This window comes from Leuresthes tenuis, unplaced genomic scaffold (assembly GCF_036924035.1).
Source record: "Leuresthes tenuis unplaced genomic scaffold, fLeuTen1.0.hap1 SCAF_12, whole genome shotgun sequence".
Classification (NCBI taxonomy): domain Eukaryota; kingdom Metazoa; phylum Chordata; class Actinopteri; order Atheriniformes; family Atherinopsidae; genus Leuresthes; species Leuresthes tenuis.
Window position 1 is genome coordinate 14,861,636 of NW_027325366.1, and position 25,560 is coordinate 14,887,195.

Genomic DNA, 25,560 nt, shown 5'->3' on the forward strand with positions numbered 1-25,560 from the left:
AACACGACTGACAGGATTTTGCTATCGGTTACTTAGTCAAACTGGGCCTTTAAAAAGGTGCAACATGTGACTTACTAAACGACTAAAGCAAATACAAATGCTATATTCTGGCTTTAGTAGCAACATGAGAGAACGCAACTCTCAAAGTATTCTAAATGACTGTAAATACGAGTGAATACTCGAGTACAGCTGAGGTTTAGAGATGCAGGTGGTGAGCCAGACCACGCTTCAGGGTTGGGGATGGAGGAAAAGCTGGCAATGGGGGGGGACTTAGACTTAGATGGAATACTGGCTGTGTCAGTGCTGTTGCTTTGGCAAAAGGCTGGTACTGGGCAACAGGAAAGGAAGAGAACAAAGATCTCTTCAATTTGTGCAGCTGCATAACATGACTTTTCGTATCAGTTACAATATACAGCACCCCACATCTCACCAGTGCCCTGCCTAGCCTAGCGTTCATTGAACTATTACCATCAACAAGATCACTTTTTTTAAAGGTTTTTCCTATATACATTTTTTTTAACCGTAATGAATGATTACAATAGAACTTAAGAAATGCTAAAACTAACAAGACACAAATGTGTATAATTTTTGAGAGGTAATGAACCAAAAGTAAACTCAAAAGAATTAATTTGCTATGCTTACTCTAACCTCATGTGCCCAAACATCTGTATCATAAATGCATGCCAAGAGTTAGAATTAAGGAGGACTTGAAATGACAGTGTGTCTAATCTATGACCATGATCCAAGCTATAAAGTTCAAAGCTTAACAAAAACAAGTGTTAAATGTGTTGGCGGTCTAAACACTAAATCAACTGTTCAGTGTTTCTCTGCTGAATCTTAAGGTACATTTAGTTGAATTTCCTTCCTTTATGTCGTGGTGCCTGGAATACTGACCTTCCCTGGGCTTCCCTGAGTACACTTGAGCTGTGTATGGAATATTACAGGAGAAGTGTGTCATTTTACTGGGTTTTGTCATCATTAAAAATACAAGTAACTCATTTTAAATGAGAACAATACAAATATATTTGTGTGGATTGCGAACGTCAGCCATGAAAACAAAACATATTCAGCCTTGCAAAAGGGTCACAGCTGTAGATTAATCAGAGTCTAAAATGAATTTTGTCTACAAAATTGATCATCTTTGAATGAGTGGTCAAGAAAAAGCTAAAAACAGAACATGCTAAAATGTATATTTATGAGAAAAATAATTATTATATAACACCACTCATAAAGGTTAATAATGAAATTACGGTGAACCTAATACTCAATCAATCCCTTTACTCTACGACACATACACACCCAATAAGTCATGTTATGCCATTTAGTGGGTTGTTGGGCTGATGTGATACTAATCAGATTCAGGCTCAGTCATAAAACATTTCTGTCGGATTTTTCCGATACATCTCTAAACATCATCCTCAATGTGAAACTGTGGGTGTGAAGAGAACAATGCAAGTGCCGTTACCTCTTCAGGACAGAGTTCACAAGCTTTGGCCAGTGTCATACGTGCACTGTGTGACCGCTCCAGGAAATATCCATTAGAGGTCTCGTTGCTCTGAACTGGAGGGGACCAGTTGTTGTAGGTGTACTGAGGATTTCCTGTATATGGCCTCCTCTCCAGTTCATCCCCTAACCACTCCACTGCCCATGTCCACTTTCGCTTCAGGTCACCGTTACTCTGTACGAGTGCAAACACAGGTTTACAATCAACATGCTGATTAGCATTTAATCACATTTAACCACTTTAAAGGGGAGCTTACGACATGAGAAATGACCTGAAATGACATTAAATTCCAGGCATAGTGTGTTAGCTTGTGCTTGGTTGACAGAAAATAGCTTCAACTGTGAGAATGAGTACCTGGAGGATCTGGTAAGCCACAGAGCAGTTGCTAAAGAGGGCCACCATGCACTTGATGCACTGATAGGCCCGTTTCTGGTAGTGGTTCTTGGAGCGCTGGATGGTGTCAAACAGCCCATCTCTGTCGTCAGGAATGCCTTTCAGCACATTATGGATCCTACATTAAACACAGGGGGAGACGAAACTTCAACAATGAGCACATTTAAAAAGAGTGGAGTGGTCATAAATTGCACACCGAGCTGTAAGTCTAACCTGTGTGTTTGCCAGGAGTCCTCGATGAGAAGGATTTGTAGCAGCAAGTCCAGGTAAGGCCTCAGCTCATAGGTGTAGGAATATGCAACCTGAAGGCAAACGGAACACGTACAATCTGAGCACTCTTAAAGACACAAGCAAGAAGTTCAATTCAATTCAAAGTAGGTCTGATGTTGGTCTGATGCTGCATCGGACTTTTACCTGCCAGAGCAGCTCACTGAGCACAGTGGAGGAGAACTGAGGGTTCTCCCAGCAGCAGAAACGAAGCAGCTTCACCGTCTCCTCCGAGTTGCTGCAGTCCTCAATGATCTTCTTCACGTAGCTTGTCCTGACAAACAGGATCTCTGCCACCAGCTGCTGCACAGGCATCACTGGGGTTGTTAGGTTGGTGTCCCCATATGGATTAGGAAGGGGAGGGTTACCTGAAAAGAACAGAAGCTAATTTACACTGTTCTTGCCACAACGTCTTCTGTGAATCAGTCCTGAGCGCCCTCAGCTCCAAGCTATGCTTACACAGCAGAGGCTCAGAGTGGCTGTTTTGTCAGTCACTAGATCCTGAGCAAGGATGAAAATCTTCATTGGGCTCCAATTCCCACCACAACAGACTGCTTCTAAGGTTTTCATCATCTGATAACTGCCGAGTTCTAGTGATGCACTCACCATTGATGGAGGACTGCATACGGGAGGAGACGTCACAGCAGCGAATAAGCTGGGAGACCACAGTGTAGAGCTTGCCCAACTCTGCATACTGGTACTTAATAGGAGGGCCGGGACCCTCGTCCAGAGCGACCAACATGAACGTAGCAGGAACATTCAGTTTAAGTAGCTGAGTCTTCTCTGCCAGGCCTGTGTGGTAGGGGGAAAAAAAGCTTTCTAAATCCTACAACACTTCCATGATAAACAGATTAAGATCAAATGTGGACCAAGTTTGTGGTCTGCTTACCCAGATTGGCATACATGACGAAGAGGTTAAAGTACTGCTGCAGGTGACGGCCATGTTCAGAAACCTCTCTTCTGAGCAAGTTAAGTACAGCTCTCAATAGGTGGTCACTTAGACTGAGATTATCACAGCCCTGATACACAAAGATAAAATAAAAAAAACACAAACATCAGTTAATCAGGAGCACCGGCTTAGAAATTCCTCAGTGACATGTGATCCAAAGTGCCTCAAGTCTTTTCTAGGAAACCAACCTGAGCTGAGGGTCCAGGTGAGGCGGTGGGTGAGGGACAGGGGCCGTCTTGCAGGGAGAAGTGAGCGATGAAGACTATGAGCTTGGCAAACGCACCACGGACCTCAGCGCTCGGACACTCGAGCAGATACTCGGAGAAGCGGTTTGGGTAAGCAAACAGGACGTTGTGTGCAAACCAATAGCGTACATTCTTACTGTGTCGCAGCAGGATGCAGAGGGCGTCATACCTAAAGAGAAAGATGAAGGGAATAATTACAGAGAAGATCCAAAAGCACAGAAATGTCTTATAAACACAGGAAGATGGAGCTTACCAGTCGCTGGCAGGACCCCGTACTACTTTCTTGGTGTGAAAACCTGTGCTAAAGAGGAACCGAGCAGCCAGCTGAGCACTTATCATAGCGATCTCCTCTGCCTCAGGCAGAAGATGGTCTTGTCCTGATATCAAAAGAATAAATAGATTAAGTAATTTGATTAGTGTTCCATACTGCAATAAAAGCGACCACTTAAAAAGCAACATCTGGACACTGATGAAAAACCAGATTTCACTCAGTGATGGATGGAAATAACACATTTACCTTTACGAGATGCGTAAAAATATACAAAAAAAAATCTAGATAAAACTACACCCCGGTCTGTATTTAGTAGGGCAGGCAGGCATTCTTTGTTTCGAATCCCAGCACTCGACATGAAGTGAAACAGTCAATGTCATGTTGCAGCGTCAACTGCAACCAACCGCTTAAAGGCTGTTCATTCCAGTTTCAATTCGTTTTAAATGTACATGTCTCGCAATTTGTCCATCACAAATAAAAGTGGTTTCGCATCCAGCGTAATGGAACGCAGAAGCGATATGGATTGTATTTTATGCATGTGCCACAATACTGTGGAGTTAGTGGGAAAATACGCCAGAAAATTGTATGGCCATTCATTCTCATTCTTGCCATCTTCGTTTTATCCAAAACAATAACTAAGATGAAACATGAAAAAGCAGACGGGAGGCGGATTCGTCTCAAACAGCAATCCAAAGGGTTGTTTTAACAAAGAAAGGTCATGCACCCTTAGTAAAGTACAATGAATAACTGCCATACTGGCTGTATAATCAGCAGAAAACAAACTAACATCATATCCATGAAGATTTGCTTTCTGAAGTCCAAATGAAGTGCTTCTGTGGCGATGACCTACTGGGCTCTGGCCTAATCAGTAAAGCAGCGCAGTTCTCTGATGTTTATACCTTGTTTTCTCCCACAGTGATTCTGTACTTTAAAAATAACTTTGAAATGTCGTCACCCCCTTCTACTTCTCTTGTACACGGCTTATTTAGCAATTCTTTGTATTGTTTTTATGAGTCGTCTGTTCTGCATTTATTCACCAAGGTGCTTCTTGGCCAAGTCTCCCTCTTGAGAGAGGTTTTTAACTTCAATCGGACTTACCTGGATAAATAGAACAGCTATACTGCGCTTGCGTTCGTGACCAAAACAAACTACCTCAAATCAAAATACCTGGAGCAGCAGACAGTTGTTGTTTTTTTAATGTACGTACGCTTCTGGCTATGTGGCTATCCTTAGTTACTTATCCTATCTCAAGATACAACAGGAAAAAGAAATGGGATCCGCTGATAAATTGCTGAATTTATCTGCACAAACAAAAACGATGCATACCTGGAGGAGGGTTTAAATAGACACTGTTACAGGTCAGAAGTTTCTTAATGAACTGGAAATATTCCAGGCTGTATTGCATTCGGTTGTGCATGAACTGGACGTTCTGCTTGCGGACGCTGCATTCGATGACACCGGGCATCTTGACCTGATGCGGCTTGGTGGTGGAGATGGTCAAGTCTGAGATGTATTTGACAAGCTCGCTGTCCTTGTCCAGTGAGTCCATACGCTCGTAGAACAGGATGTAAGCATTCCACCAGCGCTTCTGCCTCCGATACGACATCCTTTTCATCATATGATCAAACACCTCCCCCATGTATTCCCCTCCAAAGCACTGGTTCTTCATCTCCTCCTCATCGTCCATCTTGCACTCAGTCACATCACCATCGTCAAACTTATACCAGCGGTTCTTCTCACCATCACCCCCATTCCTCTGGATTATGTAGGAATAGTAGTGTCCGCCACTGGCCTGGCCTGAGTGTACCAGCACTCCCACCAGACGATACTTGGAGCTGCCTGGAGCTGTGGCTTCAGACGGCTCGTTCTGCTGGATCACCTGGTTCTCTGGGTTCACGTCATCGCCCTCTAGCTTAGCTACACCAGCTACGGTGTACGGCTCCATGTCCAACTCCCTGGGAAACTCAAAGTAGTCATTGAACTTGATGGCACACTCCCTCTCCCAGTCATAGTCGAAACGTTTGAGCTGAATGGCCAGGACAGGCGGCAGCTTCTTGATCAGAAGACGCTTAACTGTGTCAACCTGACAAGAAGGGAAAACGTTACAAATTAGCTTTGGCTGCCACCGCTTCCTCCAAATGCTGTTTCAATTAAGAGTAAAAACATAAAAATCAAGTAAAAGTCAACGCCATTACATTCTAAAGTTTGATTATCAACCAGAGGGACATCAGAATCTCACCTTCTTATTACATTTCTCACAGTGGTAGGCATTGGCTCCTTCCAGCAGATCTCCTTTAACATACTGCTCCATGGAGTCCAACAGGTTTTGGTGGTTTCGGATGTCTACATTGAGTGTTGTGAAGGATTCTTCACACTCATACCTGAACACATAATTATTATCAGTTTAAAACAACTCAAAAGTCTACATTTTAAATGCCTTAAATAGTCATTTCCACTAGTAAAGGGAATTGAAATAATAGTGCTCACCTATGGGGGCATCCCTGACAGATCTTCTGGTCAGCAAAGGATCCTCCCAACACCTTGCTGAGCATGGCGGGGTGACCGAGAGCTTTCAGAGCTTCATCCAAACTGTCCACCAAAGAGTTAAAAAACTCCAGAGCATCATGTTGTTCTCTCAAGTTAACAGGCTCACCCCATAATCTAAAAAAAAAAAAATATATATATATAAAACAACAGGAGGTATTATGACATCAGAAACTGCTAAACCTGTTCATTCAAGGCCTAAACAAAGTAAGTGGGTTGTTAAAATACCTGAACTGTTTCCAGAACCCTCTTGGGACGTAGTACTGCAATCTGGATGCAGCAAGATGGCCAAAGATGACCTGTAGGTGGCGCAGCACCCCGATGTTGTACTCTTTCCTGTCCTCTGACTTACTGGAGGGTTTATCATCAAACTGGTGATGGTAGCTGAACACCTCATCACGAGGATCTACGTTACTCTGCGGAGACCATTCATACAAGTGAAATATATCAGACCACATGATTTCCAAATCCAAAGCCGTCCAGCATCTTTATTGAGAAAAAGAACGACACGATGACTTGTATAAATCAATTTGCTAAGTGATTTACTTGGAACTAATACTAAATCTATGACACCCTCAGGTCCAAGCTCAGCCTACATGGCCTATGAGCTTGAAGTTGGCCATTTAGTCAGTAACTGGATTCTGTGAAAGGATGAAATTCTTCATCAAGCTGAAAGGTTTTAGAGACACAATTTCCGAGAGTACCTCATTCTCTTGCTTCTCATCCCCAGACATGTCGTCATCCACGTCAGTGCCCGTGCCCTCAATAGCCAAGATGCCATTCCGGATGGGAGGGATCATGTACAGCTGCTGGATGACGGAGTTCATGTAACAAGTGGCACCAGCGTTCTTCAGGCCGACAAAGCCTTTGTTGGGTCGTGGCCCCACTGGAGGCAAGTACTCCCACTCTGTCAGTGTCTCACACCCTGAATGCAGAGGGAAACAAAAACACCCGTAAGCAAGTTGTCAGGGGGACTCCTGAGTGAAACAGCTCCAGATACGCTTCCCTACCTAAGTAGTACATGTCAGTCAGAGTGTCCACTATTTGTTTCAGGTTGCGGACGCAGCCTACAGCCAGAGCCACCAGGAGCTCAAAGCCAGCATTGATGGAAGCAGGAGTGCTGCACACTGGAATGGCCTGTTCTGTGGGGAACTCTCCACTCTTCATGTACTGCAGGTAAACATTAGATGCTGGGAAGATGAAGTCATCGATCAGCTCCTTATCAAAAAGAAATAAATAAATAATCGGTCAGTTATAAGTTATAAGGCAAAACAGGAAAGTGAATAAATGGTATTCCGGTATGGTATTGCTGTACCCGTATGAGGTTGGCTCCTCCCTTCTCACAGCCGATGTAATACTTCTTCTCCGGTGTTTGGAAGGCTAGAAGCTCTTTGGTGACCCCAAGGTGGCCCTCCAGGATCGTCTCCTCCACACCAGTCTCTCCTGTCCTCTTAACCTCATCCTTGTGAATGAAAACATATCATGTTCCATCAATTCCACCCCAAATTTGATTTTCAGGGGACACAATACAACAAAATGACTAAAATCTAGTAAAATTTCATTGTTAATATTTAACTGGAACGGTCCTCTTACCCGTATTCGTTTCAGCCAGTCAATCTCGTTGTTGAGCAGCACCTCAGCATTTGGCAGGTTGATATTGCTGTTGTACGCATAGTTCAGTAGATGTCTGAGCAAAGTGAAGTAGTCCCCAGCATGTTTGGCTCGCTCTTTCGCTGTGCTCTGGACACAAAGATGGACCACACAAAATTAAGAGTTCCTGCATTAATTCAGGAGACCAGGGAAAAACCAGTGCTGGACATTAAGTCATAAGCAATAAAGCCACTCACCCCCAGCACTGTGAAGAGGAGGGTGATGAAGAAAAGGAGGGGTCGATGGCCCATGCAGCACCTTGTTGCCATAAGGAAAAACTGCTCCTGTGCCATTTGACGCACAGATCTGTTGAAAGTCAGATTTTCACATTAGTGTCATGTTTTTCCTAACAGAGCTGTAAAAAGCTGCAGGTGATCAATATCCGACATTTCAGTGCCTTTATGCTTCAGCAGAAGCATAGATTTCATCCTGCTATACTTACTTGCTGTGGCAGTGTAGCAGCAAGTCTATGATGAAGGTTTGCCAAGCCTTCTCCTTGCTGAGTGTATCAAGAGCTGTGGGCATGAGGGCGAAACACAGTGTCATCACTTCCAAGGCCTCGCAGCACACCTGCTCATCTTCTCCATCTGGCTCCTTCGCTGCATTCGTCTACAAAGATAACAGTCATTGAAAAATATTAAGAAAAAAATACAACTTGCTGAAGCCTGCTGGTTGGACTGAAATCTTTTAACGTAATAACCTTTGGTTATCAATCATCAATGTAACTTCATACATAAGTCATAAGTAGAATGTGAAAAACGACTTCTTACCTTTTCATATATCCTGCTGATTTCCTCATTGGAACTAAAGACAAGTTGGACTGTACCACAGCCTGATGCCCACACAATTTTCTGTACTGCTCGGATCACACAAATGTCTGGGATGTACTTCGATGCCTGGAAGAAATTCTGATGAAAAATACATTTCCATAAAGTCTATTATTACTATCATTCTTATAGTCCATTTTCACCTTTTACAAACGACCACTGTTACATTAAATGTCTCATTTTAAATAGCGGGTACCATTGCTATCCATTTCTATGTTTAGACTTTAAAAAAAAGACAATACATTAAAACTTTCAATCAAAACTCTTAATCATTACAAGTTTAAAGGTATTCTAATCTTACACACGTATTAAAAAGGAAATTCCTGTAAACTTACTGTTACCTCATCAGAAATTTGCTGGGCTAGGCGAATGGCTACATTTCGCAGCATGCATTCTGAAGCTGGGTTGGGGATGTTTTGCAGGGCACTCTGGAGAACCAGCGCCTGGTCATGAGTGGCCTGATTAATCTGTAAACAGGTGTAGAGACAGATTCATACATTTTAAGATTTTGACATGTAACTAACGAGGAACCAGTTATACAGGTTTATCTATGTGTGACTTATGTGTGAAGCCTAACCGGAGAGACAGGAATATTCCCTTCCGCATTGGGCTGACAGGCCTCAGCCACAGCCTTCACGTGTCCAAAGCCAACTGCAGTGAGGAGGAGCTTGGCTATCTTTAATGCATTTAGGTAAGCCCCGCGGCGTGTCTCCATGTCTGCAGATGGGAGGAAGTTGTTCCTGGCGAGCATGCTCAACACCAAGGGCAGACCACCGCTCTTCAAGAAGTTGTACTGGAAGTCACTTGCATCCTCACCCAGCGTGGCACTGGCTGGCATCAGCAAAGCATACACAACCTGCAAAAGGAACACGAGGAGCATGACTCTTCTGCTTCATGAACAGACATCAGACCTAAACCGCCACGTTTTTCAGAGAAATTTTTAACTAACCAACTCAAAAACTTGCATCATGAGCTGGGCCACATATTCAAAGGTACTTCTAGCATTACAGTGCTGCTGCTGTTCATGCAACAGTAAATACACAGTGGCAAACATAGGCTAGTCAGTCTGGGAAAGGCTAAAAGATTTGGTCAAAAAGACACATCAAATAGCACAATTTGTGATACAAGAGCACACTGAGCCTCACCTCAATGAGGTAGAGCACTTGTGAGGGTGAGGGGCCAAAGAAACACGAGTCCAGTGAAGGGCTCAGGCTGTTCTCACCAAGCTTGGCATGGTCCAGACACACAGCTCTGAGATTCTCCACTGTAGTGTTATCTAAATACACAGAAACAGCCCAGACATGACCACCGACTTAAACCTGTATGTGCATTACTGTAAGAAAGTAAGATGATTAAGCACACTCCATAAACAATATTGTGAACACAGGAGTACATAAATACCAGGGGGCATGAGTTTCATGAGAACTCGAGCTCCATCTCTAAGCTGAGGCATGTTAAGGTTGCAGCCCAGGTCAGCGATCTGCCACAGGAAGGAGATGTAGCGCAGGTGCAGTGACATAATCTGTAAAACAGAAGGTGACTTGTGGTTAATTGGAACACAGCAATCATGGTACACATCCATGGAAAAGAAACAAATGCCTGTTTAAATAGTTAACACAGAATCAGTGCAAACTCCTTACCACACCAGGAAGACAGCTCTCCACCTCGGGGTTGGGCCCATCACTATAGTGGTTTCCGTGGTTACCAGGAGAGCCAGTGGATGAGTCAGATGAGCTGTCTGGACTCGAGGGCATGTTGGCACTCACCTGGGTCAGCTTGGCTGTGATCAGCTGCAAAAAAGAATGACAATGTGTTTCATCCAATGTTGATCTCATGGCTGGAAAAAATGACTTCTGTGTCCCTGAGCTCAAGAATGCACAGAGCCTTACCGTTTTGTCCTTCAAATTGAGTTGTCCAATCAGCTTCCTGTCGTCAGCTGGATCAACAACCTCCCCGCCGATAAATAGCTCAATCTTTGTGTGCGCTGCGTTAGCCTTTATTCTGTTTAGAATGGCACGCCGTACCGAGCCAATTGTGTCATTGGTGTGTGACCAGATATCCAAATCATCTACCTGACGCCCTTGGTTAGGGAAACGTACGATCAATGTGATATGCTTCCCACGGAAAGCTCTGCAAGAGAAACAGAATAGAGACAGTGAAACAGTGTAGGCACAACACCATGACTCTACAGTTCTTGTTCTGGAACAAAGACATAATGTGGGACAAAATTTGAAAATATATAAATAAGAATAATATAAAGAAATGAATAAACAGAAGTGCCTGCATTGGCAAAGATTGGTCTCAGAGTTGATTGTATTCATTCTTGTTATTTAATTCAGTGCTGTGAGGCATCTTTGGTAAATTGTGTGTAATCTTGTAGAAGTCTATCAGTTAGTGTGCAGTATTATTTGAACATTTTGTCAAGATAAAATGAAGCAAAATCTCATTCCAACTGTACCTGGACATAGGCAGTATTGTCCTCTCCTCGTGGTAGTCACTGTCACACTCATTAATGTACTCCTTGAGCACAGTGAGAACGCGCACCATGCGGATGGCCTCCTGCCGGGCACAGTTGATGCTGTCTTTATCTCCATCCAACACACAAAGGGTGTCATAGGATGCTTTCAGACGATCAAAACATGACTGGATGAAATCTTCATGAATCTCAACCTGAAGGGAGGAAAAAAAATAAAAAAATAAAAAAAAGAGTGAAAAATAGCATCTTACCGTTACTTGAAATGCAGCGTTCTTTAAGCGCTTGATTAACAAACAATGATAAGAAACAGTTCCGGTACCTGATTGACTTGCAGTTTTGGTCCGAGGTTGGTGTAAATCTCTTTCAGGAGGTCTATGGCTCGGTTTGCAATGTCGTCGCTTCCTTGAATAACCACCTGGGATAAAAAGAAATAGGACAAAAAGTCAGGTTTGACAAAAAGGCAAAGTGTCAAATTCAGAGCTCCGAGCCTGGTTTTCATTGGCATCTGGAATGGTGTGAATGAATGAAATATCTTTCAAGTTTACAAACACGGTAATGAATCTTCTAATCTTTATGTGAGCGGGGAGACAAAAATCAATGTATCTGCCATTATAACGTGCATGCGTTGTAAAAATACAAAACAAAAAGATTAAAAACATAATTTGTCATTTTTATTTGATCTATTCAAAGATCCTGTCAACCTCTCTCTGCAATCCACCACAGGTGTTTTTCCCAATGTGCTTGGGGGAAAAAACGCTGGGATTCTGCATACCTATTGGAGATAAAGTGGTTCTTATAGGCATGAATGGACATCTGGTTGACTCGCATTTGTACAGATGGTATGTGGAACCGAGGCGTGTTTAAAGTGCAAACTGTCAGATTTTATTTTGAAGAGTAAAACTAAGTCAATATAAAAAAATATGACAAGTCATAGTAACAACAACGTGAAGTCGAAATATAGACCTGCCTCTAACACAAACCCAGTACCCATACCGTTAAAGTAAAGAAACGCGTCAGCCTCCACATGAGCAAATAGATTATTTGAAACATTTTACTAACAGACGCTCCAGATGGTGTTTGTCCAAAGCATGACTTGTCAGACCTCTTTCAGCAGCAAAAGGGGGACATACTCAATATCATGCAGGATCAAAAAAAATTGGTCTCACGATACTGAATAAAATCTCCTAAACAAATGTGCATGAAACAAAAAGAGTGAAAAAAAAAAACCATGTCTGTCACTGTAGCAAATACACTGCTCACCCTCCATAAATAGTCCAAGCCTATCAGTTCCAGGTCATCCATCATGTAGGCCCTGCGCTTTGCTACCAGTTTGCCCTCTCTGCAGTTGACAGCCTTGAAAAACCTCTCAAAGCACTTCATGCCATTCTCTGTCAGCAGAGACGGGTCCAACTGCAAAACATTGTTCTCAAAGAAGTCCTTATTGATGTCTGGGTCGAGGTCTGGCTCATCACCCATAAGCTTGGAGTACCTATTAGATGGGAGACAATGACAGGACACAGAAAACGTGTGGAATTAATGGATTCCCTTCCATTCGTCTGTCGGCAAAGGCAGAGAGAAATCCGAATGAAACTGTACCATTTGAAACAGGCTTCGCGGTCGCAGAGAAACACTGCATTCTCAGCGAGACACTTCCAGATCTGCTTAGCCTGAGGGGCGCACAGCCACAACTGGCCATCTTTTAATAGGAACCTGGTCAAGTAACAAGAAAATAAAAATCAATTATGGATACTAGCTGCTTGAAGGTCAGAGTGTAAGTTTGCATTTAGACAAATATAACAGAAACTTTGAGAATTTGGTAAACAATCTAACATGAATATTCATCCCACTTCACTAAAAAAGATTAAGGCAGTTTCTGCACAAAAATATATCTGATCTTTAATTTATGAATGCATTTGATTGTGGGACAATTTGTTACGTGCCTAAGGAAGTTGAGTCGTTCCTGTACTTCTTGGACATGACTGTAGCGGCTTCCTGGTCTGACTGTTTGGGGGTCAAACTCTGCTTGTTCTTCTGGAAAAGCACACATATGAACAATCAGACTGCAGACAGCATACACTTCTCATCCTACCCTCTCTAACTATGAAAAAAAGCTTTTCAACTACCTTTGGATAACTGCCTCATGGTCTCCATGTAGGCTGAGAGGTTCTCAGCCACCAGGGTGACCAGGGCATGGTTATGCTGCAGCTGGTTGATCAGGTCGTGGCGGTAAAACACGTGAGGACTTCTCTGAGTTTGACTGAAAACAGAACAGGAGGAAGAGAGTTGGACGTGAGGGAGACAACAAAGCATATTGATTGAGAAAGCAAGACACAAAAAAACAGATAGAGAATGAAACGGGGATAAAAATCATTTCAGTAAACACCTGATTTAGAAAACATTGCAACACTGGTTTAATTTTCCACAGGAAACAAAGAAAGCAGCTTATGTTGTGCATGTGTGTATCCATCTGCTTGTCATAGAATAACCAGCAAAAGAAGAAATATCAATAAAGGCCATTTCTTGCCTCGATTCCATAAAAATATTTTTGGTTTAAAAACCAAATTTGAGACCAATTAGGCCTTAAATTGAGGCTGTAGTCACCACAGTACAAAGAACCACATCAGTGCCTTTGAGACATTTAAGGACAATGTCATGGCAAAATTAAGTGGACTTGATTTTGTTGAATACTGTCACCACACGTCCAATTAATCTTAAATGGATTGCAGGGGTGACATAAGTCATAAATTGGCAAAAAATAAAAATGCTAAAAACAAAACAAAAAAAAAAAACAATTAAACAGATATTTAAAAAATCTGAAATAAGTGGGTTCAAGGCATGAAATCCCTCAGATATTTTGCACAGAATCATTTGAGCTGAAATAAGATGGCATAGTAAAGAGTGGGGCTTCATCTCAAAGGACTTTACATTAAGTTGTGCAACCGTCTCGATCAAAAGAACACGTTGGCTTGTGCCAAGTCCTGACAAACTGAACAGAAACTTCCAGCAAGTCTTTCTAAAGAATTTGAAAACTGATACGTTTAACAAGCAATATATGCTCTTAAAAATCATCCGATAACCTTTCGATCACCGTTTGGGAATTGGCTTTAATGCAGTAACGGCATCCCAATTTGATCCAATTTAAAATCTTATCCGCATTTTACGGGTATGACATGAAGAAATCCTCCAACTTCTCCCCTCCTGGCAAGCTCACTGCCGTTAATATGAGCAAAGCAATGGAATAAGAAGAGGAATAAAACGTGACAGTTATTCTCTAAATGTTTTGGGACTGATTTAGAATCTTAGGAATATCTATGCCTGTGGACGGCACCGCGGGAAGGTGCCGTCTCGCTGAATTTGACGTGAATGCACTCAAAGCACACTTTTCATCGAAAGGAACACTCATACTTTCATACCAGTCAACATTTCAAAATGTTGCCTCATAAATATGCTAAAATTATTGCAGATTATACCTTAAACTTAGACTTGTGTCCTGTTTTGTTCATATTTTAAAACCAAATACATTAAAAAAAAAAAAAAAAAAAAAAAAGCAGAAATAACAAACAAATAGTGTTGTCAAGATACCGGTGCCAACATGTATTTCAATACTAACCCTTCAAATAAGAAGGGAACACAAAAAATGTCATCGACTTAAAAAATGTCATTATTGACTTTATCTTAATAGAAAATCTTGGAACTAGAACTATGCATCAGTAAATAAAATAAAATACCACAAAGACAGGCTTTTCTAATGTACAGACAGCACAATTTTAAAATAAATAAAATGCTTTTGTGGAGAGTGAAGGGGGCTGGAGTTGCTTTCTTTTAGCACACAATGCTGCTTTTTTTCATGGGTATATAAGTTATTACCCACAGTTCTCCGAATTCCTTACGCAGGTCTGGGTGCTTGTCCTTCAAGTGTTTTGCCAAGTTGGAAGCGTTTCCACCCTTGGCCAGACATGTTTTGTAACACCGTTTGCACAGTGGTGCTTCGGTGTTCATGGCTTTGCGTGCTCATTTGTTTTAAAGCCGGAGTAATACCATAGAGCACTTCGTGCACCTGGTTTATCTACGAGTTGCGGCGCTGTGAAAGTTGCAGCAGCTGCCATTCTCTCCCTGCTCCTGTCTCTCTCTCTTTTATCTCTCCATGTCGCCAGACTCCTGATCCGTTTGCTCGCCTCAACTCAAAATACAACGTGGTGATGTCACGTGGCGACGTAAAATAAACTGCAAAAAAAAGACCGGTCTCATCCAAGCGCAGTATAATACCGTTTAAAATGCCTCAGTACCCTGGTATCAATTTAGTATCAGAATACCAAACAAACATTTGAAATTACAACAATCATACTATTCAGAGACCTCTAACAGCTTTTATTGATACTGGTTTATGACCAAATATTCTCTTTTGACATCATTTCTATTCCTCCCTTAAAATTTAGAGCTTCATGTTTACGTATCGGTCCAAAGAATAATAATAAAATTGTGTCTCGATGTTGTCAACCTTGTTTGATTTCACTTAACATATGCAGGTCTGGATGAGCAACAAGTCATTTGAGATGAAACCCAAGGAAGAATTGCTGAAGCAGAGACTTATATTTCATGTCAAATATAACATAAACATGTCAAAGAGAAAGTTAGAACTGACGTAACAAGGAAAAAAAGAACCCTGGAATTGGCACTCAACTTACCCGACTAAGTTCGTTTGTATGTTAATTGGCATTTTCTTTCTGAAAAAACAACAAGTATACTACATATTTTCTACAGTGACTAAAAAACTATTTCAGATCAAAACAACTTGATCACTGTACAAAATGATCGCAAATCGATCCGATTTCATAAATTTACCTTCGAAACTTCAAAGCAGTTATTTTACGTTTGAGAAGTCTGCAGACTTTGGACCTACAGCTCTCCGACAAAACGACCATATAATGGCATGACTTCAGAAAAGAGTATGTTTTGAATAACGGTCAACCGAGCAAGGAAAAATTCAGGTGTAAGTACTAAGATTCAGCATGGTTAAATCCAGGGTTTTACTGATTTAAGGATTAAGGGAACGTACTCTTTCATATGTTATAACATTTCAATTGAATTGAATGCTATCTATTTTCTATACTAACAAAAGTTTGTCACGGTTACAACTCAAAATGTTAAGTAAAATCAACCAAAATCCAATTTTTTTTCCTAACTTCCAAACTAGACATAATTAGAAAGTTATCTGCACACGAAAGAGGGCAGTTTCAATGGCCAAAGGAAATTTGTTAAAGCATCAAATTTACATTTACGGGCTTCTACTCCTTTCGGTGTATCAGTGCATTTCTGAAATGCAGGATTTAACGGGACTTATTGCCTCTCACAGAACACCGCGAAGTTGAAAAAACTCAACTGTAAAGTATTCAAATGAGAGGCCATCTCGTCTCTTAAACGCGAGACCGTTCATATCGCAGCTGTTTTGCATAGGTGATAGAAATCTTAACGTCTTAATGTCAATACTGCTTCTCTAATATGCGTTGAAGCACGTCGAACAAAACAAATATCTATAGTCAGTACAACATCGATTACCGTTTCAAAAGGAAATAACTGAGTAAATGTCTGAGGAGATTTCTACCATAATCTTACCTGAGGTTTTGAGGAGCTTCTCCAAAGAGGCTGCAGATTTCTCTGATTTGCTTCAAGGCAGGAATCACCCATTTGTCATTAGTTCGTAGCTCCTCTATGAAACGATCAATCCATTGAATCTTCTGGGTGTCTCTGTCCTGTGAGTGAAAAGAAAATATTCTCTATATTTGGAGTTCAATACACTATGTATTACACACATCTCATGCCTTTGCATGTATTTACTAACACCAATGCCCCATATGTACCTGTGAGCAACTGTAATCCAATATCTTGATGTGAGCACTAAGAGCCTGGTCCATGATGTCTACAGGCACGTCGTCGCTGTGTGCCAGGTTCCACAGCAGGTTGAGGACCTTGTGGGCCATCACACCATCCTTATCATCCTCAGCCAAGCGCCGGATGAGTTCGAGCAGTTTTTCACGCTGCTTCTTGCTGGCATTGGTCCAGCTTGCCTGTATAACAGAAGAGGAACAAGCAAATTCAGAGCTACAAGCAGGATGCAGAGGAATGCTGTAACGATATAAGGAACTGCAATGTAGTTTAACCAGAAACACACAAGGCACAATTCATTATATCCTATGACTGATGACAGTAACTCGTACCTTGAAACAATCAAAAAGATGATCGAGCTGCTCAGGTGCGAAGTCCCACGCCAGCTTGGCCAATAGGTCATGAACATTCTTGACAATGGCCTCATGTTTACCAGCCTGCACAGGCACACAAGCAAAATGCATCCACTGGGTTATGAAACAGTCGATCTCCACCCAGAAATAATTTGATGAACGCATATCTAGCCCCAACGGAGGGAACGAGCTTAGGGTCAGTTTCACAGATCGATCACACGGGATTTTAGCAATTTCAAACTATTTCCGTTCTCCGTGCATCTTGGAAGCAGGGGAAAAAGTCATTTTTCATTGTTGATTTACAACTTCCAAGATCAATTTTTAAACACATTCTATCCGACTGGCAGAGCTGAATTCTCGACTGTCTGGGTACACAGTTGATCATACGATATTTCAGGGAACAAGGGGCTGGAAATCCCTCACTTAAAATGCAAAATAACCGTCAACAGGAGCTAAAGAATTAAAAATGTGGAGTTGCTGACTAACGCTCACTGTAACACGGTTTTAAATATTATTAAAATGATCATTTTAAAACTTTAATTACAACATTCTATAAAATGGTCTAAGCATATTTCAGTAAAAGTCATGAAATGCAGTTGCAGAGCACCTGTGCAGCCCAGATGTTGTCCAAATCTTGCATGGTAAGAGCTTTCTCTTTGATAACGAAGCGAAGGATCTTCTCCAGTTTCTCGACATACTGCGGCTGATGCAAACTGTCCCTCAGCACAATGGACAGGATGTGGTTCTGCTGAATCCATTCCTTGAGCAGGATGAATGGACAAGGAGAAATTAACCGAACAAAGAGGTATGAAACGCTGAATCGAGGCACACATTTTAGAAGCCACACTTACCGCCATGCGCTCCGCAGTCAGCCATTCCTCCTCTTCGGGGTTATGCCGATGAGTGTAATAGGACACGCTGGAGATCACCTTGTTCACTTCATTTAGTGCATTCATTTTGCCGTTAAAAGAAGAAATTTGCAATAACCTGGGGGTAAAAATTCAGAGCTCAATTAACATCTAATCTTGCTGGTTGGAGGTAGGATAACAACACGAACTTAAAGGCATTCAGACAAAGCTTTGGTACTCACCTAAGAATCATTTTTAACCTAAAAATCTCTAAATTCTTCACCGTCTCCTCCTGCCCTGGTACGCGAGAAGCCAGATTCTTCAGAGACTTGATTATCATGGACAGTGCGTCGTTTTTGGCTTCATTCTTGGCCTCTTTCTTTAGCTCCTCATCCGTTAGATTCTCTAGAAACTGGGGCACCATCTCGATGACTGGAAGGAAGTACTTCTTTACTGTGTGCAACGTGAGGAACTCATAACACTGGCCAAAAGGCCTGGAACACAGAGGACAGAAAACCAAATCAAAACACTTTCAGTAAAAGCACCGTGCAGAAAAACTGCTCGATTCATGGCACGGTGGAATATGGAGCATTTCCAGTAGGCTCACTTGATAAGTGCAGCGATGATCTGGACGTTCAGTGCTTGGCCGCTCATGAAGCGATCGTGCAATATTTGAAACCCGTTTAACGTGCCGAATTTGTTTATTAAGTCCACCAACCAGCCCTGTGAAGACAACAAACAAAAAAGACACATTGGAAGAGGAAAAGCTACAGTCAAGATGACCCCTCCAAAAAACAAAAAAGAAGATTTTTTGTTTTGTTTTAAAGAGACGGCTGATTTGATGCTAGCCCAAAACAACCCAACAGTACCAAACTCTGACATGACAGTTCACAGCAGAACTCCAAGTAGTGCTGGGCCTCCTGCCAACAGAGGCAGACAGGCAAGCAGTGCTACAGTACTGCTCATAACGACCCTGTGCCCACGCTGTATTCATCACTCTTGATCTGTAAAATTCCTAGTCCCTGGTGTATCTTCCTTCTCTTTTACAGTCTAATTTATAAAACGAGATTTTTATGTCTCATAGACAGTGACTTCAATATTTTTCATCATCAAGCTAATCAAAAGAGGGAATCTACTTGTCTTTTTTACGAGTAAACTCAGAAGGGCTAAAATGCCGTTTGATGACTTCTTTTTAAGAGGAAGGAAGCCAGGCTGACTGTCCTTGAAGGGAGGGAGAGTTTCTTCAGTACTGCTCAACAAAATCATTTCTAACTTTCCATACACCTACTTATTTACTATATAAAACAAACTGGGAGGCAACATCTTGCACAACCTGTATCATTATTAATGCTACATCAACCGTCACAGTCCTTTACCTTGGGAGATCGTGGGTCTGGTGGTCGGGCGAAGAGCTCATCGTCAGCCAGCTGTGCTCCAGCAGGGACAGTCTCGGAGGGCCGTGTGCCATTGTAGATGTGGAACTTGCAGTGGGGGTTGGTGGCCATGGCCAAAAGCTCCAGTAGAGGGAACCAGTCCTGAGAGAGCTTGGCCACACACAGCTCCACCAATCGGTGTGTGTTATTAATGATACACCTCTGTGGGACATTAACGGGGGTTTGAAAAGACGATCAATTAGCTCTAAAATTAGATTACATAATGTCAATCCACTCAAAAAAACAGCAATATTCGTGTAAAGAGTCCTGCTAAAAACAGACCAGGGTTAAAACAACATTGAAATGCAGATCAAATTGCAGTAAGAAAGATCAGCTTCGACGATTAGCCAAACAGATGACTAATGTTTAGATTATTTTATCTTCAGCAGTCAATAACGGACTTCACAGCAATTCTCACAATACAAATATTATGGTGTCTTATCTTTGCATGCCAGTCTGAATATGTGTCATGTAAAAAAAACAAAAACATAAACAGTGCCTGTTCATCACGCTACGAGCACAATGCTAATGTCATGGCTCCCGCCTGCTGCACATGTCTGAGGAAAGCAGCTACGAGTAATCAATATGGAGCCGACTCATCACAGCATTCCAGACAAGCTTTCACAGACTTGAGTCACGAAGTGGCGTTTATGGAGGGAATGGATAATTGTAAATAATGAACAATTCCCAAAGTCTGCAACAGAGATCACCAGGTATGATCAAGCTGTCTTTTTTTTTTCCTCCATATGCCTTCATAACCAAATAGTCCCGTGTCTCATTGGTCTATTGTGAAAAAGTTCTATTACAACACAACAGTCAGTCTCATCTATTTCTAACAAAATGTTTATTGATCACTGCTGATTCTGCTTCTTTGCCTCAGCTCTGCAACAACTAAACAGAAAATCCAACTGAACGACAAAAATCCAGTTCTGAACAGTGCATATATCCAAGGTTATAAAAGCATTATTTGCTCAGACAGAGCGTCTAACAATAATACAGATTTCTGTCAACCTTTTGTGTCAACTTTGACATTTTCTGTCATTTCTGACACTTGTAAGCAGAGAACAGATTATGTGCTCAGAGGGAAATGAAAGTAGGATCCAGTTTCACAGACCACCATATTTACCAAGTACCTATGAAAAGGCTTTTACGGACATAATCAAGCCATAATTCTTAAAACAGGAATAAAGATTTTTTTTAAATGTACCTTCGGCTGATTGTCTAATGTTGATTCCTTGACCTGACAAAACTGAGCGAGAGACAACGTAACAATGGAAAACTCACATGTATCTCAAACTTCCAGCCACTGACCGCCTCGTCTGTCAAGATCTTTGTAAAGGAAATGGTTAGACCATCTCGGAAAAATCTCTGACATGCCTCGCATTTCACATCCAGTCCTGCAAGAAAAGAAAAGACAGAAAGAAAAGATCCTTTGTATGATATCAAACCATTCACATGAATCATGTTACACAAACACATTTCACCTTTCAAAAACATTCAGTTTAATGCATTCAGTGTTGAACAAAAACAATTTGTTAAAAATTGAGGATCTGCTGTATGAAGCAGCTGTGTCAAAGCTGCATTTGCCACAGTTGCCTTTACTCTCTGCTGCCAAATGTTTCTTTTCTGAATTCTGGTACATAGAATATCAAATTGATATTGCTGATATAATAATAATTTGATTGATAACTTGATTTCCTCTGAGTGTATCGAGTGCTGAAGGCGCCTATCAGCCTTGGTTGAAATATGAATGACATGTTTTCATAAAAACATGGCTAGTGAATCACTGCCTCCCTGCAATCATTTGTTACAATTACATTAGAAAGGGATCTCCTCTCAGTCAGCATGGACTGAGGCACACAATAACTCTCTACTACAAATGGGTGCGGGACGTTACTTGAAGTCATAGATGAAAAATGGTAAGTAAATGAAAAATAAACACGACACCCGCCCCAACAAATATACAATGTGACAAGCTTCTGGACATTTGCAAAAGGCTGATCCAGCTATGATTATTTATAATTCGCATATAAAGTAAAACCCATGCACAAAGTCATAAATTCTTGTAATAGCAAACACTGTAGCTAATTTCAGCTACATTTAATATTTCGATCTATAGGTCTAAGTCTTTCAGGTGTCATCAGAAACACTTTTCCAAAAAAAAAAAAAAAACAAACAAACAAAAAAACATCTGAGAGAATAATTCAAACTTTAAATAACAGTTCGGTCATTTTTTCCCCCCCTACAGGTAAATTTAAGCTGTCTTCCAAGATTATCCCCAGAGTTATTCTAAAAGCAACAGACTGTAAGAAATGAAGGCCATAAAGCATGGAGTCAAAGGAACATTCTGTACATTCTTACCTTTTTTACTCAGGTCTATAGCAGCTTCCAAGAGGACTTCTAACTCTCCTTTTGGCAAAACTGGAACAACCCAACGAGGCCTAGGAAAGCAAACAAAGCAAAACACATTCAGACGCAGTCAGTGGTTGAGAAGCAAGTTGATTTGGGATTGAGATGCAACAAACTGAGCTTAAGATCCATCAGCCTGATTTGCCAAAGTTTTAACTTGAATCCAAAAATGTGTACATATAGCAAACTGTGTAACCACATAGCTTCGCACTGAAAAAGATAGATGCCTTGAAGAAAATAACTGATAAGCACTTGGCATGCTCCAGCAGTTAATCAGACTAAAACACATCACTGGCTTACAAACGAGTTTAGATGCAGCCTCATAGCCAAGAGGCAAGTAAATACCTGTTGATCATGTCATCAAGCTTGGCTAGATCGGTGTGAGGAAAAGCAGGCTCTTCCTCTTCCAGCTGAGGGGGCCCATCCCCTTGGCCCTGCTCATCTGGTGGGCTCACTGGAGAGTTCTCATTAGATGAGTTTGGAGATGACGTCTAGAAAAATGAAAATCAGAAGCTGAAAAAAAAAAAAAACTAACTCCAAGAGGTGATGTTCGGGAGAAAAGTGGAGTCAGTTCTTCAGACCTCTCACACATAAGTAATTCATAATCAACTGCATCCTGCATGCAGCATATATTAGAAAAAAGCCTGAGCTAAGCTATATCAAAATGCAGCACCAGTAATAGGATAAAGTGGACATTTTCTCTTGTTACTTTGGTGTCCATCTTTGAGAAAAGCAAGCATTTGGAAAAATTACATAACCTAACAAGATTGGCTGGGACTTGCATCTGTACAACATTTGCAAGATGAACAGCTTGAAACATTTAATAAGCTGCAATTCCCATTATTACCATTTCCCTTAAAAAAACAAAACAAAACAAAAAACAAAGTTCATCGTTAGTACTACATTCAATTCAAACTTTAAAGCCCTACAACCTTTCTCTGCTCTTTTGTGTTTCGACAATGCCACTCAACAAAGCCACTCAACAATCAGTTAGCTAAACTGTCAGTCATGCTCGGCAACTGACAGCTCAGTAGGCAAAAGACAGTAAGGTTAGAGACACAGTGCCCCAAAAGAACCACAGTGAAACAGTACTACTGTTTTTACTGAATGATAAATTGTTCTGAATCACTCAGTTATTTCCAAACTACACATGAACCCAAAATTTAGACCGAATCACAACACTGCTGAAGATTTACAAAGAAAGACAAAAAGGAATTAAAGTGGCCTTGCTTCAGCCAACAGCAGAATCCATTGGGTATAAATACAGGTTTCAGTGGTTAAACAGCCATTTTAAGTAATAGCTGCTTTACCCATTGGCTCATTAAAACTCTCGTATCATCACAAAAACCTGATGATCTTTGATCTTTTTTTTGATCACCGATATACTTGCAGCCAACAAAGGAACTAAAATAAGCTATCCTTTATGCAGTCCTGACCAGGGAAAAACAACTTGAAATAAATTAAAAAAGGGGGGACTCCAATCTCAATGCACCAGAATAACTCACTTCATCTCTAAATTTACAAAAGGCGAATCGTAGGTTGGTAGAACAACGCACAATGTTGAATACGTCAGTCAGTGAAGCTTCTTCGGATTTCTTTTTATCTTAACTGCAAAAAAGACAGAGTGCACTATCCAAGTGGAAATGACTTACTGACAAACAAAAGCCAGAGCGATTCTTTATTTATTTTAAACTCCGTTGCTTAAGTCTACGTATGGCTACAGCCATACACCAGTGAAAAGAAAGGTGCTAATTCTAGTGTGGTAGTCGGGCTTCTATAGTTTTGTTGAGTAAGTGTACATACATACAAATATAAAGAGACAGGTGTTTTTTCTGAAAAGCCTTTTAACAATGCCATTCAAGTCGTCATACCTATAGTATTTAGAATACAAACCAATGCCCTTTTCAGCCCTGCTGACAAAAAAAGGAGACAAAAAGAGAGGGCTGCCTTGTTTGAAGTAAAAATGTATTAGTATGTGGGTGTATCTCAGTGATGCTGAACAGAAATACTGGACTGAAGCATCTTAAGAGAAACAAAGACGATGTATATCCGTCATAGTGCATTTAAGCATCGGATCGTTTCCTTCTTTCTCTCCTTCCTCATCCAACGAACAACATCAACATTAGTCACGGTGTGAGAATCCCTCTGTAAGATTAAAGGAAGAATACGCATCGTCAAGAGAAATACCTAACTGAGAAATATTAAATGTGGGGGAGTATGGTGAAGGCTCCTTCTGCTTGGCTGACCTACATAGCCAGCTTGGCTCTCACGTCTTACCGTGGCTCATCTCTAACCACCACAGGCCTGCAAGTGCACACATGCAGACACACACACACACACATCCTTTAACCATCACTCAGGAGGCTCTGTTCATTGATGCCTCATCCTCACGCTTTCTCTTTCTCACTCTTTTCCGCTCCACCCCCTCCCCTCCCTTTTGGTCCCTATGGGCATCTGTGTGTAGCTGGGTGCAAGCAATATTGGTTTAAAAAAAAAAAAAAAACCATCAACAACACTGTGCTGCAGTGTCTTAACTTATCAAATAGAGAACAAAAGCAAAAGAAAGTCACAAAAAAACAGAAAACAGAAAGTAGAAAGTTAATACTGACCTGGTTCTGTGGCAGTGGGGGTTGGCTCTGAGCATCAGGAGCCTGGCCCTGGCCCTGACTGTCATTGCCCCCCACCGGAGAGCCACGCGTGGTGGCCGTCATGCTCGCCACAGGGCAGATCTTGGCAATCTTGGCCTCTTAGGGAGCGCTGGCAAGGAGGAAAATCACAGCCACCTCAGCTGTAGAGCAGAGGGAAGAGAGCCCGAACACACGAGAGAGGGACACAAGCACCTGGAGATCTGGGTGTGCTGCTGAGACCATTGCATAACCTGTAGCAGGGAAGAGGAGCAAAGGTCAGAATCATCAGATGGCTTTTTAAGCTATCCATATTATACAAGATGGGTAAGAAGATTGTTTAAAAACTTCCACTGGAATCAACCGAACTGGAGTATGTTTGTGTGTCCTTAAACAGCTACTTAACTTCCGTGTTCTGTGACCAACTAGATGTGCAAGGCTTGGAAGGGCTGCTTAGGAACACTGCTTTTCCATTCAATTTAGAGTGCGCAGTAGCAATCAAGGATTTGTTTCTGATTCGCTTCTAAATGAAATCTAACACCTGAATCGTTTCTTAATTTCAACAACAAACTTATCTCACAATCAAAGTATTCCAAATAGCCGCAGAGAAGGTTCAAAAGGTCATTTTCACATCTTTTAGACACCGCCAGCCATCACTCATCTGACCTTAAAATAAAAATGCTGCTTTGAATTTTATGCGCCTCTTGCTGAAGTTGTCTGGAAATTAAACCTTCACTATAATATTCTAACACTCTGTTAACCCCATGACACATCATATTCAGATAGAACCCAAAAGCAACCCTCCGCAAGCCCACTCATTTGAACTTTGACATTCTGTTACGTCACGACACCGCAGGCCCCAAACAGTTGCTACAACTGAGTCA

General features: G+C 41.5%; 1 protein-coding gene across 10 annotated transcripts in view; it reads right to left on the reverse strand.

The window, feature by feature from the left end:
- The window catches only part of usp9 (ubiquitin specific peptidase 9), a 34,168-nt gene that overhangs the window by 3,687 nt on the left and 4,921 nt on the right, over window positions 1–25,560 (reverse strand). For 2 of the 10 annotated variants that reach the window (XM_072396576.1, XM_072396575.1), the window contains exons 2-46: window positions 24,662–24,930; window positions 22,398–22,543; window positions 22,005–22,084; window positions 20,928–21,040; window positions 19,587–19,805; window positions 18,818–18,933; window positions 18,453–18,704; window positions 18,214–18,349; window positions 17,970–18,122; window positions 17,342–17,446; window positions 16,985–17,191; window positions 16,740–16,876; window positions 15,812–15,850; window positions 13,250–13,383; window positions 13,067–13,157; window positions 12,723–12,836; window positions 12,387–12,615; window positions 11,446–11,541; window positions 11,109–11,320; window positions 10,540–10,780; window positions 10,291–10,440; window positions 10,052–10,172; window positions 9,796–9,926; window positions 9,228–9,506; window positions 8,986–9,117; window positions 8,594–8,731; window positions 8,266–8,432; window positions 8,021–8,129; window positions 7,767–7,913; window positions 7,489–7,635; window positions 7,184–7,391; window positions 6,878–7,098; window positions 6,402–6,589; window positions 6,117–6,290; window positions 5,869–6,010; window positions 4,956–5,712; window positions 3,612–3,735; window positions 3,302–3,527; window positions 3,054–3,183; window positions 2,771–2,956; window positions 2,312–2,532; window positions 2,111–2,199; window positions 1,859–2,015; window positions 1,466–1,678; window positions 895–924 (exon numbers count right to left, since the gene is read on the reverse strand). In XM_072396576.1, the coding sequence (XP_072252677.1) occupies window positions 895–924; window positions 1,466–1,678; window positions 1,859–2,015; window positions 2,111–2,199; window positions 2,312–2,532; window positions 2,771–2,956; window positions 3,054–3,183; window positions 3,302–3,527; window positions 3,612–3,735; window positions 4,956–5,712; window positions 5,869–6,010; window positions 6,117–6,290; window positions 6,402–6,589; window positions 6,878–7,098; window positions 7,184–7,391; window positions 7,489–7,635; window positions 7,767–7,913; window positions 8,021–8,129; window positions 8,266–8,432; window positions 8,594–8,731; window positions 8,986–9,117; window positions 9,228–9,506; window positions 9,796–9,926; window positions 10,052–10,172; window positions 10,291–10,440; window positions 10,540–10,780; window positions 11,109–11,320; window positions 11,446–11,541; window positions 12,387–12,615; window positions 12,723–12,836; window positions 13,067–13,157; window positions 13,250–13,383; window positions 15,812–15,850; window positions 16,740–16,876; window positions 16,985–17,191; window positions 17,342–17,446; window positions 17,970–18,122; window positions 18,214–18,349; window positions 18,453–18,704; window positions 18,818–18,933; window positions 19,587–19,805; window positions 20,928–21,040; window positions 22,005–22,084; window positions 22,398–22,543; window positions 24,662–24,763 (7,509 nt within the window). In that variant the 5' untranslated portion in view covers window positions 24,764–24,930. The remainder of the gene's footprint in view (window positions 1–894; window positions 925–1,465; window positions 1,679–1,858; window positions 2,016–2,110; window positions 2,200–2,311; window positions 2,533–2,770; window positions 2,957–3,053; window positions 3,184–3,301; window positions 3,528–3,611; window positions 3,736–4,955; window positions 5,713–5,868; window positions 6,011–6,116; window positions 6,291–6,401; window positions 6,590–6,877; window positions 7,099–7,183; window positions 7,392–7,488; window positions 7,636–7,766; window positions 7,914–8,020; window positions 8,130–8,265; window positions 8,433–8,593; window positions 8,732–8,985; window positions 9,118–9,227; window positions 9,507–9,795; window positions 9,927–10,051; window positions 10,173–10,290; window positions 10,441–10,539; window positions 10,781–11,108; window positions 11,321–11,445; window positions 11,542–12,386; window positions 12,616–12,722; window positions 12,837–13,066; window positions 13,158–13,249; window positions 13,384–15,811; window positions 15,851–16,739; window positions 16,877–16,984; window positions 17,192–17,341; window positions 17,447–17,969; window positions 18,123–18,213; window positions 18,350–18,452; window positions 18,705–18,817; window positions 18,934–19,586; window positions 19,806–20,927; window positions 21,041–22,004; window positions 22,085–22,397; window positions 22,544–24,661; window positions 24,931–25,560) is intronic. The other 8 variants (XM_072396579.1, XM_072396577.1, XM_072396578.1 and 5 more) reach the window with 8 other exon arrangements.